At 40.9% G+C, this 19976-nt stretch overlaps 2 protein-coding genes and 1 long non-coding RNA gene across 3 annotated transcripts; all 3 read right to left on the bottom strand.

Moving 5' to 3' along the window:
• Positions 1-2156: 2156 nt before the first annotated feature.
• On the bottom strand, positions 2157-3170 carry LOC143524919 (trace amine-associated receptor 13c-like). Its single transcript, XM_077018325.1, has one exon. The coding sequence runs from the start codon at positions 3168-3170 to the stop codon at positions 2157-2159; it is 1014 nt and encodes a 337-aa protein (XP_076874440.1).
• Positions 3171-9044: 5874 nt separating this feature from the next.
• On the bottom strand, positions 9045-10064 carry LOC143526133 (trace amine-associated receptor 13c-like). The gene has a single exon (XM_077020787.1). It carries the CDS (start codon positions 10062-10064, stop codon positions 9045-9047), a length of 1020 nt encoding a protein of 339 aa, XP_076876902.1.
• A 339-nt stretch (positions 10065-10403) lies between these two features.
• Positions 10404-19426, bottom strand: LOC143526258 (uncharacterized). The gene is made up of 3 exons (XR_013133845.1): positions 19265-19426; positions 11659-11843; positions 10404-11468 (listed from the first exon to the last, which is right to left on the bottom strand). It is a non-coding gene; the product is annotated as an uncharacterized LOC143526258 (long non-coding RNA).
• Positions 19427-19976: the final 550 nt, after the last annotated feature.

Below are 19976 nucleotides of genomic sequence, written 5' to 3'. Positions count from 1 at the left end.
ACTGTGATAAGATGCCACCTGTGCAACAAAGTCGTGACGTGTCAACTGTCAGTGGTATTATAAGAAAATGAAAGTGTTTGGTAACAACAGCAACTCAGCCACAAAGTGGTAGGCCACGTAAACCAACGGAGCGGGATTGGCGCATAGTGCGAAGACATCCAAACTTCATGTGGCCTTCAGATTAGCTCAAGAACAGTGCACAGAAATCTTCATGGAATGGGTTTCCATGGTCGAGCAGCTGCATCCAAGCCATACATCACCAAGTGCAATGCAAAGCATCGGATGCAGTGGTGTAAAGCACGCCACCACTGGACTCTAGAGCAGTGGAGGTGCGTTCTCTGGAGTGACGAATCATGCTTCTCTGATGGCGAATATGGGCTTAGCGGTTGCCAGGAGAACGGTACTTGTCTGACTACATTGTTTGGTGGTGAGGGGATTATGGTGTGGGGTTGTTTTTCAGGAGCTGGGCTTAGACCCTTAGTTTCAGTGAAAGTAACTCTGAATGCTTCAGCATACCAAGACATTTTGAACAATTCTATGCTCCGACTTTGTGGGAACAGTTTGGAGCTGGCCCCTTCCTCTGGCCCCTTCCTCTTCCAACATGACTGTGCACAAAGCAACATCCATAAAGACATGGATGGCAGAGTCTGGTGTGGATGAACTTGACTGGCCTGCACAGAGTCCTGACCTCAACCCGACAGAACACCTTTGGGATTAATTAGAGCGGAGACTGAGAGCCAGGCCTTTTCGTCCAACGTCACGAATGCGCTTCTGGAAGAATGATCAAAAATCTCCATAAACACACTCCTAAACCTTGTGGACTGCCTTCTAGCTGTAAAGGATGGACCAACGTCATATTGAACCCTATGGATTAGGAATAGGTGAGCAAATACTTTTGGCAGTATAGTGTATTTACAATAAGTAATGATTATATATCTTTATCTTTACATTATATATATATATATATGTATATGTGTGTGTGTGTGTGTGTGTGTGTGTGTGTGTGTATGTATGTGTGTGTATATGTCACGGTACAGCCCCTGACCCCTCCCTCTGGGCGTGTGTTTATGTCGTCTACGTCCAGTCGTCTGCGTCTGTGTGTCATCGTGGTTGTGTCCGAGTGTGATTATCAGTTTCACCTGTGGCTCGTCTCGTCATCAATCGGGGATTATGTGGTTTGTCTATTTAATGTGTGTTCGCGCAGTGTCCCGGGCTCGTCTTTGTCTGCGTCTCACACGTGAGTGTGTTTGTGTTATATGTGCGCTGTCTGTGCTATTCATTGTGAGTAGAATAAATGTGACGTTGCTGTGTAGAGCTGGACTTCGTGCCTCGTCATTCCACCTGCACCCAGCGTTACAGTATATATATATACAGATATAATATATAGATTGGTTTGAATTCTTTTGAGACAACAAAATTTGCTGTGGTATATTTTATTCTCAATCATGAGCAATCATGATTTTTAAAGCATTAAACAGCAACTAAACAACAGCTATATAACATCACAAACAACATCACAAACCATCCTGACAATTAGCAAGTTTGTGATATAATATGTGAAGTTACAGAGAAATTATGTTGAACCTGTTCAGAAATTTGTAACCGTAAGGTTCAGGGGTCAAGGAACGTGATGAATGAATAAATGGACGAAATTTTAGGTTTTTGTATAGCACCTTTCAAGAAGCCGGTTGCTTTACAATTCGCACAGATGAGTTTTCCTGATTCAGTTAGTAATTTTCTATGATGTCTTTACTACTACTGTACCTAAGACTCTAGGTGTGAAGGAAAACATGATTAACATGATTAACATCTTTTTAGTTACTAACCAGAACAAATTTTTTTTTTTATGGTTGGACTCATAATAAAATTAATACTTCCTCTAGAGTTTCCTAGGCTATAGTAGTCTTAATCAGCTAAATATATACAAAGGTATCATTAATAATCTTAGTGATTAGAAAAAGTACACCCCCCCCTTACATAGACACGTACACACACAGTCATTCTCTCACACTAGCACTTTCAATGCTATCAATTTTGAAAAAAAAAATCCAACATGCTTTGTTTATAATAGAAGTTAGGAATAGTAATTTGAGATTCTGGCCCTTATACACTGTCTGGTTACTGTGCTCTCATTAGAAGGTGAATTCAGTATTCATTTATGAGTACTCAGGAAACAAATTAACCCTTGAAGGCGAGGAATCAAATATCCTACAAGTTATAATATATTTAACTGATATTCTGAACCATGGGTAGAATATGGCATAAATTAGGGGATTCACTGTGGAGTTAATATATATTAGCCAACTAAATACAGTCCACACAACTGACAAAGAGGTTATGCTTTCAATTGACACAGAGCTTATGTAATATGGTATCCAAATAGCAACATATACAAAAATAACAATGCCCAATGTTTTTGCAGCTTTGTTTTTAGAGCCTTTGACTCCACGTCCATGTGCATTATCATATTCCACAGCACTGACATTTTTAGCTTGCTGTCTGGCCACTTTAAAAATTTTCATATATAACAATATTATAACAGAACATGGACAAATGAATGAAATAACTAAGTCAGCAACTGAACTTGAAAAATCTTGAGCCACTACACATTCTCCCAGGCATGTAGTAAATCTTTCTGTCTGAAGGAGGTGGCCTTCAAAATAATAAAATAGAAAATTATACACGGTAGAGCAAGACCAGTTTATAAGTACAAATACTGCAGTTTTAAAAACTGTGATTTTAGTGGAATAAAGAAGAGGGTAATTAATCGCAATATACCGATCAATTGCAATAAAAACTAGGCTACCATTTGATGCAGACACAATAATATATACAATCACTGGAAAAAGAGAACATACAATTTTCCCAAGATGCCAACAGTTGTCTACCAGTTCCAGTATCTTCACTGGCATAACAATCAGTCCCACCAGAAGATCAGCTACAGCCAGAGAGAGGACAAGAACGTTGGTTGGAGTGTGGAGCTGCTTGAAGTGAGAGATGGAGATGATCACCAGCAGGTTCAAAAACACAGTACACACAGAGACACAGGACAGAAAAATAAACAAAAACATATTGCCAGGGCCTGTTCGAACCTCCATAATGCACGAGAAGTTATTGTCAGGAAAGCAGTACTGAACTGTTATGTTTTGATGATCCTCTGTAGTATCCATCTGAATAAGACCCAGGTGTGCCAACTGAAGATCACAAGGTCTTGTTGAGTATTGCTACCTGCCAAACATCTTTTCAGAGTGTCTTTTATATCTGGGCAAATATCAACACGGATACCTAGCATCACGTCATTACTTTTCAAAGCGCTCTGCTAACAGAAAGGGGGGTTGGGGAGTGTTGCAATAATTGTCAACAGTGCCAACATTCTTTCCTATTCTGCAGAATATGAGCATTCCAGATCACAACAAGGTTAGTTAATGCTCTTTTGCAGCAGTATTGACCATTAAAAATCAAAAGGATCATAACATTTATAAATTCAACAGTACGAGTATATTATGCCTGTTGTAAAAGAAATAGAAAATTTCTCTTCTTTTGTGCACTACTTTTGTATTTCTTCCTAGTCTACAGAATGAAACAGAACATTGGTCACACATTTTTGTCATTTATGTTTGTAGGTTATTTGAAAAAATGTGGACAATATATAACGATATAGTCTGAAGAACACTGAGTGACCTCAGGGCATGAAAAGTGCTATACTCTTATCTTGCTTTGTTTCATAATGAGGAATCTACTGTAAATTTACAATTAAAATTTTAAATTTTAGCCCTTACTTTGTTCTACTGTCTTAAGTAACTATGTAACATTTTTCAAGGAATACTGTGACACTTGAAATGAAGTGCAAGAACACCCCTAAACGCCAAAAAGAACACTTGGTGTCCACAGACCACTCCATTGAAAAGCTCTGTGTCTTACACTTTAATCATAATAAACAATCAGGGGGTATTCCAAAAAGCGGGTTTAACAAACTCTAAACTTAACCCTGAACTCTGAGTTGTCTTACTCCGATCTGACATACTCAGAGTTTTTGGTTCCAAAATGGCTGATCGGAGTTAAAGTAATCAGGGTCGCTCAACTCTGAGTAGGTTGACCCAGACAGAAGCACGTTCACGCGTAACTATAAAAGGCATTCTTAATGGAACGCAGATAAATAAGATTTATCACGGACTTAAACGCAAAAATCAGCCGAGTATCGTATTTCACACCACTGTAGCTTGAAGTATTAATGACTACGTATGTAGAATATTTAGATATTATTAAACATAAATGTATTACTGCGGTAGCTGCTAGAGAAAAGCAGTCAGCATGTCAAAAAATTGCCAAAAGAGTTAATGCGTGAGTGAAAATTATATTTTTATATTTAGCAGAAGGGTGCGATTATATTATTATATTCTCCACCTTTATAATACTGTATTGAGTTTTTAAATATTTTTTTTATTGAACACTTACTAATTCCAGGTCTAATCTGAGTGATGTAGGTACCATGCTAAACCAAGAGGTGGCAGTACCACTGGCACCGCATTTAACAAGCTTGCTTTGACAGAAGAAAGGTTGTGTCTAAAGTAGGCCTACGTGGTTTCCAGGTACTTAAATACCCTGCTCTGCCATTTCCATTTCTCTCTCTGGTTTGACCTGCACCAAGGTTAGACCTATTAAAGAGAGGTTCCGCCATTTTTCTCTCTGGTTTGACTGACACCAAGGTTAGACCTATTAAAGAGAGGCTCCGCCATTTCTCTCTCTCCGGTTTTCTTTTTTGAGAGCACGCAAACTTTTATACGACTAACAGCAAACAGCTGAAAGTCGTATTACTTAATTAACGAGCCCGAGTTACGGTGCATCTACCAACGGCAACAGATTCACCGATTTACTTCAATCAAGCTTGTTAAAGCGGCCACACGGACTGAAACAAAGGCAATCAATTCCCTGTTAAACTGTGAAAGAGACTCTCATTCCTGGACTTCATATCCAGAAGGACGATTCCCAGCGCACCTGGACGACGTCGCTTTATCAACGAGGAACCTGTGGTGGAAATTCGCTCCTAATTCAGGGAGGACGATGAAACCACCAAAAATCCTCAACACGTGAGAGTCTGACCGCTGGGCATAGTTTATCAAAGGGCATAGTTACTTGAACTGCAGACTCCAATTACAGTAAGATCTGTAAGTACTGTGATTAAATGTACAGTATGCATACTGTGAAATTGATTACAGCAACTTACCAGCTAATTGCTGCCAGTAAGTTACTGTAAAATTCACAGTAATCTTTTTACAGTGTATTTGTTACAATATTCCATATATAATGAATACAAGTTCCAAGGTCAAAGTAGGACATGTCCCACTTTGGTGGATAATGGCTGAGCTATGATCCTGTACGACACAATGGGAGTGGCTAACCAACCAAACATAGTAGTGGTGGACTGGTGGTTGGTCCTGAGAAGTTCTCACAAATTCCAGGTTGAGAGAGTTCAATCCAGTGGAAAACAGGATTTTTTCAATGAGCCTATGTCTCAAAGAGAAAACTGAAAGATTGTATTCGTCAAATAGTCTTCTTGGAGAAGGTGGGACAATGACACACATTGCTCAAATGAAAAGACGCTCATAATTAAAGATGCACCGATCAATCAGTGGGTCACTTTACCTGCTCATTGTCAGTCTAATAATTTGATGAGTATGTACACCCTAGAACATGCCTTTAGCTATCTAAAGCTATCTATTTTATTTAATGGTAATTTATCTCCAAAATGCATAATCTTAAAATCTTTGTGTTCTCTCAACATTTGGTCTTCTCCATTTGTTGTGAAACAAAATACAAATAATTTCACAATTCACAAACAGCATCAACAACGAGGATCAGTATATTTACAGTGAAGAAGTGTGAGATAGGGGGAGTAAATATGAGTAAATGTGTACGTGTACATGCTCATGTAAGCATGCATGCTTGAAGAGGTGGGAGGTGGGATTTGTTATCTCGGTTCTCCTAAGGAGAACAAAGCAACTAAAATGGCGCCGTGTTTAAACAGTAGAGCAGTGTGGCCATATGATAATGAGGAGGGAATTTCCAACACCGGCTCATCGTTGATGAATTACGACGTTGTCCAGGTATACTGGCAAACGTCCTTCTGACTATGAAATCCAGGACTGTGAGTATCGTCGATTTAAAAGAGGGGGAATTGATCGCCTTTGTTTCAGTCCATGAGACCGCGATAGCAAGCTTGATAGATATAGTTCGGTGAATCTGTTGCCATGGAAACATTGATCAGTCGGTTGCTTAGATTCCTCCATTACTTGGGTTCATTAATTAAGAACTACGACTGTCACCACACTCACACCGAGACTGTAGCCCTTTCGGGGCCGTAACATCAATCCACACTGCACCGGACCCCTACGACTGCCTCTGTCACAGGTGGTGTGCACATGGGAGACTGGACCAATGTACTTCATTCAGGCTGAGCCTTCTAGGCCTCTTTGGTAACGACCAGGGCTTAATTTGAGCCGGATCCTGCCGGAACAGGATCCGGGAACTCTTTCATTTTGAAGGGTGCGTTCCAGGAACTGTCTGCCTCGATCCGGTAACTTTCAAGCCTACTAATTATAAGTTATGAAGAAATCTGTCTGCGTTGAATTAATTGAACAAATAATTCTATAAAAGACATTTTTTAAACACAAGATCCACATTCAGGCTTCCTAAATCACATAAGAGCTCTCCTTTTTAGCGATGCCTTTAGGCGTCTCCCCTATAAAGTTAGTTATACTTTCGCGAGTGACCGAACCTCCACGAACGGCAGAGGCGTTTATACTTGCCACGTCACATTCTTTGCAGTGTGGTCCGAAACATATGTGGTAGTATAAAGAACACCCCTCAAAAACAGGGGAAGGAACATTTACCTGACAAATTTTTATGTTGCTTTGTGTTTCAGATTTGAAAAGTGCTGGAAATTAGGCTAAAGTACTTGAAAATGCCCTTAAAATGCACTTCTGCACTTATAAAACACATGCAAATCATTTTAAAGTAATTTATATATATGAATTGGCTTGTTATTTTGACATTTGTATGCCTAAGCGTTGCGTTTTGTGTGCGATCCAGTGACATTGTTGGCCTCAGTGACCCCTTGTCTCATGCCGCTGTTTGCGTTCCGGCATCGTTTGATTTACAAATTAAGCACTGGTAACAACCCAGCCACCAGGTGCTCACAGAGGAGCCCCGCCCCCTGGCCTGGCTCCAGGATGAGGTCCTGGTCACCCTAGAGTAACTGATCCTGCTGTTTGTATATTCCATAGGTGTTGTCCTTGATCATTTTTGTCTGACCCATCACCTAGGATTGCGTTGTGAGACCCTACTAGGGTCTGTGCCCCTAACAATACAGCTCCTAGGATCATGCAGGCATGCAAAACCCTCCACCACAGTAAGGTAGTGATCCATGGAGGAGTATATATCGATTGTACAACGGCAATATATATATATATATATATATATATATATATATATATATATATATATATATATATATATATATACACAGTGGTGCAAAAAGGGGGTATGCAGCGTATGCGAGGCATAGGGGCGCTGCACTAGAGGGGGGGCCAAATCGATGAGATATAATACTTAATTTGTGTCCATCTTACATTCGCTTTATATTTATTTATTTATAATATAATAACTATTCATTAATAGGTAATTGGTTAATTGGCACTTATTCAAGATAAAAAAAATACAAACTTTATTCATTCCCGAGGGGCAACTGGGAAAATAATTTACAGTGTTCTACCACAACTAGGTGTTGTATCTGCTTGTGAAATCTGGTCGCATTTCTGTTCAGTGTTGTGTAATGTCCTACATTTTCTGTCAGGGGTCTCAATATTTTAAGACCTTTACTTCTTGGGCATTTTTGAACCACTATATGCTCACTGTTTTTACCCTTTAAAAACTGCCCTGTTTGCTGTTAGGCTCATTACCTTGAATACATTTTAATATGTTTCTTATATTTATTCTGTGAAGCACTTCGAATTGCATATGTCTGAAAGGTACTATGCAAATAAAGATTATTAAGAATGGTTTGACTTACTTCTTCTTTTGGAGTTGTTGTGTCAACTGGAAAATGGACACATTAAATGTTGATGCTTTCAGGTGTTTATATACTTATTTGCCTTTTGATTTTGTCATGTTTGTTCTCTTTTGTGGTGTTAATTCATGCTCTGAAGAGCAGCTGGTTCTTCATGCTGAAAGGTTGAGTACATGTTTAACACCAAACAGCAAGGGCCAAATCTTCTACCCTTACTAGAAAGCTAATTCAAAGCTACTTCACATAAAAGTATTTGTATTATTTATATATGTTTTGTTGTTAAAATTTGCTATGGTTTTTATATCATATATTTCATTTGAAGTAATTTTGAAAACTGGAATAATCAGTAAAGCAATTGGCTAATTTTAAGCCACTGTATTTACACTATACAGTGCAGATACAGCAATTTTTACAAAGGCACTGTCTATTCTACAATAACCTATATTGATAAAAGTATGAGACTTCTATATACGACAACAGGTTTAAAACTTGTGATGCAATCTGGAAAACACCAATGGAACAATTTTCATGGTGCTACTTCCAACACAACAGCACCGTGCTCAGAGGTGGCAGGTTTGTTAGATTATTTGTGTTTATAGAAAAGTATTATTTTATATAGAAAATGAGGAGATGAAATACGATGAATATCAATTGATATTTCTACATTTCTCTTTAAGATTTAAATGGACATTTCATGAACAGAACCTTCAGGAATACTATGGGAGTACAGGGAAGTGTCTCCCTCTAGTGGTCTTATGGCTAGGTACCCCCACCTCAAACGAACAAAAATGATGAGTTATTCTCTTCCACTATATAGACACTATTTCACTGCTACATAATGCAGAATTACATACCTAATATAATATACAAGTATAGCATAAGATTCAAATAGTAAACAGGGATTCTTCCCACATTCAAGACAGCATGTTGTGGGTTTCATTGTGACCTGGTCTCATTGGTCAAGTGAATCCAGTGGCAATCACTCAGGAAACAAATTAAGTCTTGAAGATGAGGACTCAAGAATTTTACATGTTACAATATACTTAGATGATATTCTGAACCATGGATAGAATATGGCATATATTAGGGGATTTACTGAGGAATTGATGTATATTAGCCAGCTAAACACAGTCCACACCACTGCTGTAGTGGTCAGACTTTCAACTGACACAGAGCCTAGATAATATGGTATCCAGAAAGCAAGATATACACAAATAACAATGCCCAATGTTTTTGCCGCTTTGTTTTTAGAGCCTTTGACTCCACGTCCATGTGCATTATCATGTTCCACCACATTGACAATTTTAGCTTGCTCTCTTGCCACTTTAAAAACTTTCAAATATAAAAACACTATAACACAACAGGGGCAAATGAATGAAATAACTAGGTCAGCAATTGAGCTTGAGAAATCCTGAGCCACTACACATTCCCCAATGCATGATAATTTCTCTTTCTGAAGAAGGTGGCCTTCAAAATAATAAAACAAAAAATTATACAGGGCAGAACAAGACCAGTTTACAACTATAAATACTGCAGTTTTAAAAACTGTGATTTTAGTGGAATAAAGTAGAGGGTCATTAATAGCAATGTACCGATCAACTGCAATGAATACTAGATTACCAACAGATGCAGACACTATAATATATATAATCACTGGAAAAATAGAGCATGCGGTTTTCCCAAGATGCCAACAGTTGTCTACCAGTTCCAATATTTTCACTGGCATAACAATCAGTCCCACCAGAAGATCAGCCACAGCCAGAGAGAGGACGAGTATATTTGTTGGAGTGTGGAGCTGCTTGAAGTGAGATATGGAGATGATCACCAGCAGGTTCAAAAACACAGTACACACAGAGACACAGGACAGAAAAATTAACAAAAACTTATTGCCAGGGCCTGTTCGAACCTCCATAATGCATGAGAAGTTATTGTCAGGCAAGCAGTACTGAATGGTTGTATTTTGGTGGTGCTCCGTGATATCCTTTTGAGTAAGGGCCATTTCTAACAACTGAAGATCACACGGCTATGTTCAGTAATGCCATATGCCAAACATTTTACAGAGTGTCTTTTATAGGCAAATATGAACCATCCCACATGAATGGGTAGTTTCCCTCAACCATCACCACTGGTATTCAACATTACATCATGACATCCAATAGTGGTCCACAAAGAGAAAATAGGTGTGTGTGTGTGTGTGTGGGGGGGGGGGGGGGGGGGGGTCATTGAGGGGGAACATACAACATACAAATCACCAGTCAGCAGCTAGTGTCATCATTTTATCCTATCCTTACTTACATCCCTAGTATCAGCACTTTCTAACCTCTAATGACTTAATGAGTTTGCTACACACCAAAATTCAGAGAATGTTGTAAAATGGGCAAAAAAATTTAATGAAGGAAGAAAAAAAAGGCATGGGGAAAAGAACCAATAAAACACCCAAATATCACAAAGGTTTTAATGAAATCTTGGTGGATTTCACACTATGCATTGAAGTGAGCTCAACTATATCTGGTTGGCATCTCTCAGCCTGACACACAAACTCCAGCTCCTTCACAACCAGAGAGGTCACGTTCCATGTTGCCAGAGCCTGCTTCAGTACCTGAGGATCAGAACGCCATGGCCCCGTCTTCAGCCACTACCTGTTACAGTTAGGTCCATATATATTTGGACAGAGACAAAATGTTTCTATTTTGGTTCTTTTCATTACCACAATGAATTTAACAAAACAACGGATGAAGTTGAAGCTTTAATTCAGTTTGATGAACAAAATGATTGCATAAAATGTTCATTTCTAATACTTTGTTGAAAACCCTTTGATGGCAATGACTGTCTGAAGTCTTGAACTCATGGGCACCACCAGGCACTGTGTTTCCTTTTTTTTAATGCTCTGTAGAGCTTTACTGCAGCAGTTCCCAGCAGCGATCTTCAAGGCCGTACCCCTCCCAATTCACCAAGTACTACAACATCCTTCTTCTTCTCCTCCAGGGGTCGAAACATGCACGCACCTGATACGCAGGGCCTCTTTCCAGAGGAGGAGGTGCCCCACTTCTCTACTTCTACACCTTTGCCAAGCTTCCAGGGGGAACAGGTTTGTGTGCCGATACATGGAAGGCCAGCGATGCATCTCCTGATGAGCCCACTCTTAGGTGACCTCACTGATGTAAATGTAAAATATTTTTTTACATTTACATATGGCACTGATGCGTCCAGTGATGGTGTATGGGGTATCTTATAATGCAGAGTTTTTCCTTGTCTCCTATCTGCCTTCCTTTTTAAAGCAGAGATGGCAGATTTCAGCTTGCGATGTGTCTTTGCCAATACTCTCTCTCGCTCCATTAGCACCACTAGTCCACCACAGGTTGATACGAGGGGGGAGGAGCGGGGTCCATGGGTATAACGGAGGCTGAAAACCCAAAACACAATCAAAAGGGGTTACTCCTGCACTTGCATGGCGCAGCGAGTTCTGCACATATTGTGCAGTGTCTCCACTCCTCAAGCTTCAACACCAGCAGTTCTCGGTCTTCGACTCCATAATTCCCTCCTTTCTGCAGGTGACAGTTTATGAGAAATAAAGGCCATAGGCGCTAGCTTACCTTCCTTGCTGGTGTGTTCTGACTGTAGAGCTTCTGCTTCCTTGTTTAAGGCATCTACCTCCATGAGAAAGGGTTTTGCTGGTTTGGGTTGTTGCAATACTGGCGCAATACTATCTCCATCTCAAGTATTTGTCTTGTCCACGAAGAAAATCTGCTTAGCCGGGGTGCTAAATGACCGGATGAATCTGCAGTAGAAATTAAGTTAAACTATTACAGCCTAGCTAAAAAGGCAGAACCAGAAGATAACATAGGCTTGGGGGCATTCTGAGACAATGGCATCCATCCACTGCACTGTCAATAAACTTGAGTGACCACGAGCAGTAACAGGACGACAGCACCAGCACCCCAGTCAACCATAAAACCCTTCGTCTATGAACCCCTGGATCTGTACCTTTATCTAAAGGGGGGATGTTAATTATCAAACGCTAAACCAAATAGGTGGGTTTTCAACCTAGACTTAAAGATTGTGACTGTGTCAGAGTCCCGTACGCATTTTGGAAGGTTGTTAGACTGAACTCCGCTTCTTTCAATTCCTAATCTCAGACCTTTTTCTTTAACTTACTTTTATACAAAGTAGTTTCCCATTTGAGAATGTAAATTCACACACACACACACACACACACACACACACACACACATATGCAAGCACAATATCCGGCAATCCCTGTGACTAAAATCTTTGTAAAAACTACATCCTAATCTTTAAAAAAAAGGGTGAGTTCTCAGAACGGAGACCCAATGTGCCAGTGCACAAAAAGGTTTTAAACCTTCATTCTACCTTATTATCACCTTATTCCTAAAACCTCGTCCAGAATAACCCTAACGTTAACCCTAATCTCAACTCGAACCCAGAGTCAATCTGAATAAACTGAAATCACCGATTACAAAACCAGAGTGGCTGAGTGGTGATAATTTAATTAATGCTGAAGAAGGTTTTGCTGTGCGAGACCAATTAATCAGAAGCAATTATACCAGTGCTGTCCACATTTTATGTGCACCAGAAACTATTTTAGACTCATTATACATGTATATTGCATAACAACCAAATGGATTCTTTTCAATCCAAATATAAGAAAAAAATTACCATAAAAATTAAAACCCTAATCACAGCTGGGAGAATGCTACAATTATGTCAATGCAATTTACATGCATTACCTTGGCCCAAGAATCCTTCTAGTCACTTTACTGCAATAATGTAAACTTGTTGCTGTCAACATGTCCCCAAGGGCCCATTAGCACTTACATACCAGCAGCAATGAAAGCTCATCAAATGCACTTCTGAAACAAACAAAGGTGCTTTGGGAAAGGAAACAAAGACATGATGCAAGGAGAACTGCAGGGGCCTGACCTCGGTTGGCTCGTCTGTTCAGGAAGCTCTTGTTAATGTAGGCAAAACATAAACGAGCTGACTTAATCCAAACATTTCAGCAAAATAGATAGGATTAGCAAAGAGAAGGCTAGCCTGCACATGCTAAAGTAGTTAAGCACATAATGGGCTATCTGTGTCGAACACTTCTGTGCCAATTGCACAAATATAATTGCTTATTTCACATATAAAATGGTCTGATGAGATTGGAGAATGGAGCAGGCCAGCCGTGTAGCAGCAGGATTCTGACACCCGGTTTTGTGCAGATGGCCTTGTTGGTTTACCATCAGCTGTGTGAACAGGAGTCTACTGAGCTCCTGAGGAGACTCAGCAAGTTGAAGCAAAGATCCTGCTGTTCACCATAACATGATTCACCAGAGCAAAAACAACAGACCTAATCCCTTTAAAAACATCATCATGAGCATTAGACTCATTTCATATCTAATGAATTATGTGCCTGTCTATAGGATAAATCGACAATATTAACACAATACTGCCACACAGTATTTAACTATGTTAAATGCATTTTCAGGAACTTCAAAAGTCTTTATTTGCCTCCTCCTCTATAACTGTTCTGTGGTCCCAAACTGTAGGAGCTTCAATTAACTTCATTTAACTTTTTAATGAACTTGTTTATCTTTTTAAGTATGGCTTTGAATTGCTCCATGCATCTTGTGAAACAGGTGTGTGAGGACCTCTGTTGTTAACCTTGCTATATTTGCATTAAATTTTAGGTGAAATACACAGTCCAGATTTCCCTTCTGAACCAGGTGATGGTTCACTTTGTTCACATTTGGGCTTCAGATACCAAGCACCAAGCATTTATTAACCGAGGCTGATCTAGTTTGACTGTACCAAGGGGGGCTTAAGCCTCGATATTAAAGCCTTTGATATCAGAACAATATACACAATATTTCCTAAACTATTATTATTATTATATTTCCTAAACTAAAAATTATTTACTAGGAGCACTTTAGACCAACCACCCGTGAGTTTCCCAACTGCCCTCTTACAATGAACTATTGAAGTATTAATGTAATATTTATGACCTATAAAAATGGACCAATTAGTCATTCATCCATGAGCAGAGACGCTGCAGAAATACTGAGATATAGCAGCTCCTCGTCTCATTTTTTAATAAAATAAAAAGGTGCTAAGTCTATATCACCAGTAGCACAGTAAACTTGGGCAGGGGCATCCGCACAGTGAGGGCCAAATTTGGTGAGGTTAAAATGTGTGGCGGCAGGAGAGGCAGCAGGCTATACTGGCCCTCAGTCCTGAAAGGCATGTGTGTTTAAACAGGGATGTTTAATAACAGAATAATAGAAAAGACTGGGAATTAATCCATGAATTCAGGTAATACCTGAGGACCTATGTGGGCAATGAAATGGATGATTGAAAAGTGCTTACTCTCTTTACTGTGAGACAGATTTCTGTTGACTGACATTAAGTGGCATGTGTGAACTCAGAAGCACACTGAAACATCTAAGCCACATAACCAAGCAAAGCCATCTACATGGCCATATTGTACTGCAACGCCGACTCATTGAGACGAGGGCAACAAGGGCAGCTACTGCAGAGCGCTGTTCCCCTGTTCCCCTCAGCGTCACACGTACCTGTGTCTGGCCACTTGGCCAGGCATGTAAGACTGCTTTTCTGGGTTCCAGTGTGGCCCAAACGTTTTGGACCGGTAGCTGTACGATACATAGGGAAATTCTTAATGGAGCGTTAGCCTGAGAAGACCTCAGACCAATAGTGGTGGTAGCCTCATTCTTAATGTAAGCATCGCTGTATCTCAAAGAACATTGGGATCAGTGTTTTAGTGAGGACAAGGTCAAGCATGATGCCCACTGATCCAGACCTTCTTGAGCTAGAGAGAGAGAAGATCCTAGATCAATAGGCAGAGTGGCTCTAGCTTTTTCTTGGGGCAAGTGCAAACATGGAGAACTTGGAACTGGCACAGATGAAAACCTGCCTGGCAGGTGAGCACTACGTCCTGGCAGATGTTCTGCTTCCTAACACAGTGGCTCACATCCTTCTGCACCTCCCTGTTGTAAACCTACAACCAGCAAGGTGCAATCTGCTGTTGAGGCTTTTGAGGGGGAACAGACGGATCTGCTCAAGCTGCTTGACTGCTTAATGGGGCTTAAAAAGTCTTACAGACTCATTAGCCCAATGAAAAAAGTGTCTTGCTCAAAAAGCCCGTAGATCTAAAGCCCATAGATCTAGGGCCCATAGATGGACACATCACTCCCATTCCAAATACATTTGAGTCCCAGACAGCACAACTGAGCTACACCATTGTGAGCCGTGTGAGCTGCACCATTTCCTTAGCAAAGGAATTAAGAGCAAGTTAAAGATAATGCATGTTAAAATGTAGTACATTTTTCTGTTCAATGTGGGAAAGATATTAAAGCTGAACAAGAACAAGAAAACGTACAAGCTTACTAGGATATTGGCCAGTCGCAACTGACATAATATTTAACCAATGGAGGAATATTCACTTTTAGAAATGGGATGAAATTACGTAGCATAGCACCTGCTGAACCTCTTTGACAGTTCAGCAGCAGGAACTTTCTGTAACTTTCTCTGCTCCAAACATTACTCCACACATGTAGAGAGTATGGATAATGGCGAGTTCCAGGCATCCCAAGTTGCAAAGTTGATTTCAGGGAGGTTACCCCCCCCCCCCCCCCCCCCCCCCCCCCCCCCCCCCGGAGGTTAAGTTGTTGAGCGGGGGTGTGGCGAGTAAAAGTTGTTGAGCAGAGAACAGGCCAATCAGAACCCCCTCTCTCTCCTTCCCACTCACGATTAGAGGGAAAAAAAAGTCTGTCGCCTGTGTGCGCGTTTGTGTGGGTCACTCGTCCTGAATTCCGGGAGATTACTACCGAAATGCGGGAGACTCCCGCAGCTTCCGGGAGACTTGGGATGTCTGGAGTTCACTCTCTGCACTCAGATCAGAATTACCAACACATTTATGGTATTTTTACACTGATCCCATAGGATGGGATTTCTATGGGATTTAGGTCTGGAAAAAGTGCAGGCCACTCGATTTGAACCAAGCTCTCCTCCGATAGGGCTCTCCTCCAATAGCGCTCTCGTACGATAGGGCTCTCCTCCGATATCGCTCTCCTATGATAACGCTCTCCTCCAATAGCGCTTGCCTACGATAAATCTCTCCTCCGATAGGGCTCTCCTACGATAACGCTCTCCTGCGATAGGGCTCTCTTACGATAACGCTCTCCTGCAATAGCGCTCTCCTTCGATAGCGATCTCCTCCGATAGTGCTCTCCTACAATAGCGCTCTCCTACGATAACGCTCTCCTACGATAACGCTCTCCTCCGATAGCGCTCTCCTACGATAACGCTCTCCTCTGATAGCGCTCTCCTACGATAATGCTCTCCTGCGATAGCGCTCTGCTTCTATAGCGCTCTACTCTGATAGCGCTCTCCTACAATAGCGCTCTCCTCTGATAGCACTCTCCTCCGATAGCACTCTCCTACGATAACGCTCTCCTACGATAGCGCTCTCCTACAATAATGCTCTCCTGCGATAGGGCTCTGCTTCTATAGCGCTCCCCTCCGATAGCGCTCTGCTACGATAGCGCTCTCCTACGATAGCGCTCTCCTCCGATAGCGCTCTCCTACGATAACGCTCTCCTCCGATAGCGTTCTCCTACGATAATGCTCTCCTGCGATAGCACTCTGCTTCTATAGCGCTCTACTCCGATAGCGCTCTCCTACAATAGCGCTCTCCTCTGATAGCGCTCTCCTACAATAGCGCTCTCCTACAATAGCACTCTCCTCCGATAGCGCTGTCCTACGATAGCGCTCTCCTACGATAACGCTCTACTACAATAACACTCTACTCCAATAGCGCTCTCCTCCAATAGCGCTCTGATCAGTGAACAGCTCGGAGGCCCATCGGTCCCTTGTCCAGAGTAAATGCTCCTCGTCCCATGCAAGGCAATTATGTCTGTGCCTGATGGTGTGGTCAAGTACTCTTGCAGGTCATTTAGCACACAGACCATTGATGTAAACGGTTCTGAATGGTCCAACATAACCCTTGGGTGACTCACCTCCTTTAAATGGACCGGAAGTTGTGTGGCATTCATCATCTGGTTCTGCAGGGCACCAATTAAAATGAAGCATCATCAGTGTGGGATGTGGCCACAGGGTGTCCACTTCTATGCCTGTCTGGGACTCTTCTAGTCTCACTGTTGCAACCTGCTGATGACACTCTGTGACACTTTAAGCTCAGTTGCCACTTCCATCTGAGAACATCCTGTTTAGAGAACAGGAAGTTCTTTGCAAAAAGTACTGAAACACTGAATAGTTGGACATGTGTGTTCAAAGGTTTAGAGGTCACATTAAGTTCACCTGTAAAGGTCAGAGTGTATTTTAGGTTCATCCTGAAGTTTCACCCAAAAGCCAAATATCCCTAACTTTTTGTGAGTAGTGTATATACAACTCGGATAAAAGTACATCAAAAATAATTTCTACACCATCTGTTCATTTAACAGCAAGTTTAAGTTTCCATGTATAAGTATCTTTTTAATTTGTTATGTACAAATTCTGACAAATTACTGTAAATTATAGTAGGCCATTTCCATGTAGTTATCCTGATTGGCATGAAAAAATGCATCTTCATGAGTTAAAAGGTTTATCCACTAGGGGGCAGATTAGGCCTAATCATCTCTGACTGAAAGCAAAATCCTTCTGGTTTGTTACACTTCTAACTTTTTTTTTTACATGTAAATATATGCGAAAGTCAAGCACAGCTGTTGTCTTTAAATTATGTGTAAATTATAAATTATGAATCACAAGTATTAAATCAGAATTTTAGCAGTGCAGAGCAACAACTTGGCTTGAAAGGGACTGCCGGTTAACAGAGTTTGTGCTGTTGTAGGACACCAGAGAGAACAAATATATAAACGAGAGCATATAAGCATATATATATTCTTTGTATATAAGAATAAACATTTATATACGCAATTTAACCCATCTATTCATTCACAAATGTGGTCTAATTCTGAAGTGACCAGGAAAAGGTATCACCATGATACCAAAATGTGCTACTTTAGTTATGGCATTCATGTGTTGTTGTAGGAAAGGTGACTGTATGATTAACTGGATAATTTGCTTTGAAAAAAAAAGTTTGTGATGTTTTTGTGATTATGAATTCACTGATCATTGTTATGGCTTGGTGGCCAGGCTGTGGCTATGCAGTCTGATGCAGGCCAGGCTGATGCAGTTCCAGCCCACACATATGCAGCCTGGTGACCTTGTGTTCTGAAGGCCCAATGAAACGCTCTGGGAGAGAAACACACCTGAGTGACTCAAAGGGGGGAAACTAAATCTTTCCAGTCACTCAGCTCTCATGTTCACCTTTTATTCCTCCTGCTTTCATACTCTTCCCACATCCACCCAGTTTCTCTCTCTCTCTCTCTCACACACACACACACACACACACACACACACACATACACACACACACACACACACACAAACACACACACACACACACACACTACAATGCTTTTCATTCACTAATGTATTCATATATACATTTTAGGTCTCTTGAAACCATGAAGGAGATTTTAATCCTTATTTTAATCTTGTGCCAACTGAGCTGCAAAAAAACAGCTTTTAAATGCCACCAGTGTCCATCAGCAAAACCAAATCCATCACTTCGCTCAGGTTTGAAGGCCTGGACATGGAGAACTAACACACAGGCTGCATAAAACACAATACTAGACATGGAATATACTACTAAACACATGGAAACGCATCAACAAACTCAAGCTATCAGTGAACAAAGCCTGAATTTTTGGCTGTTGCATGAATGGTGTTAAAGCTCTTCTTCCCGTTGTATCTGCCTCTTTAAAAGGCAAAATAAAATAGTGTACAGCTAGAAGTGGTTGTTGAATAGCTTGGCTTTACTGAAGACTACAACACTACACATAAAATGTGAATGGACTCAGTAATTTGTGCCCTTCCCTCTACAAATGGCTCACTTCTCTCGTAAACCATGACCGGGCCGGGCAGGCTGGGAGCAGCGGTCGGTCTCTTGCATCAGTCCTTGTGTTTGTTTCTCACCTTTAATGAACCCATTACATTTGAGAATAGTGTGTGCAATCACAAGCCCCTGCCTCGCACAAAAGGTGCTAAAGAGTAACCCTGCCTGGACATTTCTAGCATCATAAATAAAACGAGTGCTAATTAGACATCAGAGTTTACCTTAACCGGTCGGTCCTCCCAGGAGACTTGCAGCTTTCTGTGTTCAGGGAGGGAATGAGACAGACAGCTGAGGGGAGTAGCACAGATGTTCCAGATTTGCACACGCTCTTGAAAGTTCTTGATCGGGCCCAACTACTGTAATGCAATATGCACCTATAAAGTGACCTGCCTCGGACTATGATTAACTGCACAACTTTAAGGAAAATACTTGGCAAAACAGATGCTCGTATTACATGATCCCCCTTGTATGCATTTGGAGATCAGGTGCTCAAACAGTCCGGCTCCGAGGTCACAGCTAAACATGTCAGTCCTAACGTAATGTGCGTCACCTCACATTACAACACTGTTATTGGCTGACATACTATAAAAAGCACTTTGCACATGTTAGAGTGGAAAATTTTTGAATTTGCACAAATGCCAAGTCAAGAGGCCTTCATGGCTATTTTCACAACAGATTTCACCATATGTGGCAACAAGAATTGTTAGTTTTGAAACCCTGTTTACCTGAGGCCTGATATGAAGGTGTACATAGAACAATTTTTCAGGCTGCTGGCTTGTAAATCCTTCATTTTCTAACATTTTATATAAATTTGGAATAAAAATATGTAATGGATGGATGTTTTAAAAGAGTGAACCTCTGGTATTATGGTGTCATGTTGTCGTAGATACTCAGTTGTTATAGTCTTGATACTCAAGACCATGGAACACAGGA

This window comes from Brachyhypopomus gauderio, chromosome 10 (genome assembly GCF_052324685.1).
Source record: "Brachyhypopomus gauderio isolate BG-103 chromosome 10, BGAUD_0.2, whole genome shotgun sequence".
Taxonomy (NCBI): Eukaryota; Metazoa; Chordata; class Actinopteri; order Gymnotiformes; family Hypopomidae; genus Brachyhypopomus; species Brachyhypopomus gauderio.
Note: the sequence above shows the minus strand (reverse complement) of the source record. Positions and strands in the feature narration are given on the sequence as shown.

Coding starts and splice junctions, on each gene's coding strand:
- LOC143524919 (XM_077018325.1), bottom strand. CDS start 3,170: ATGGATACTACAGAGGATCATCAAAACATAACAGTTCAGTACTGCTTT.
- LOC143526133 (XM_077020787.1), bottom strand. CDS start 10,064: ATGGCCCTTACTCAAAAGGATATCACGGAGCACCACCAAAATACAACC.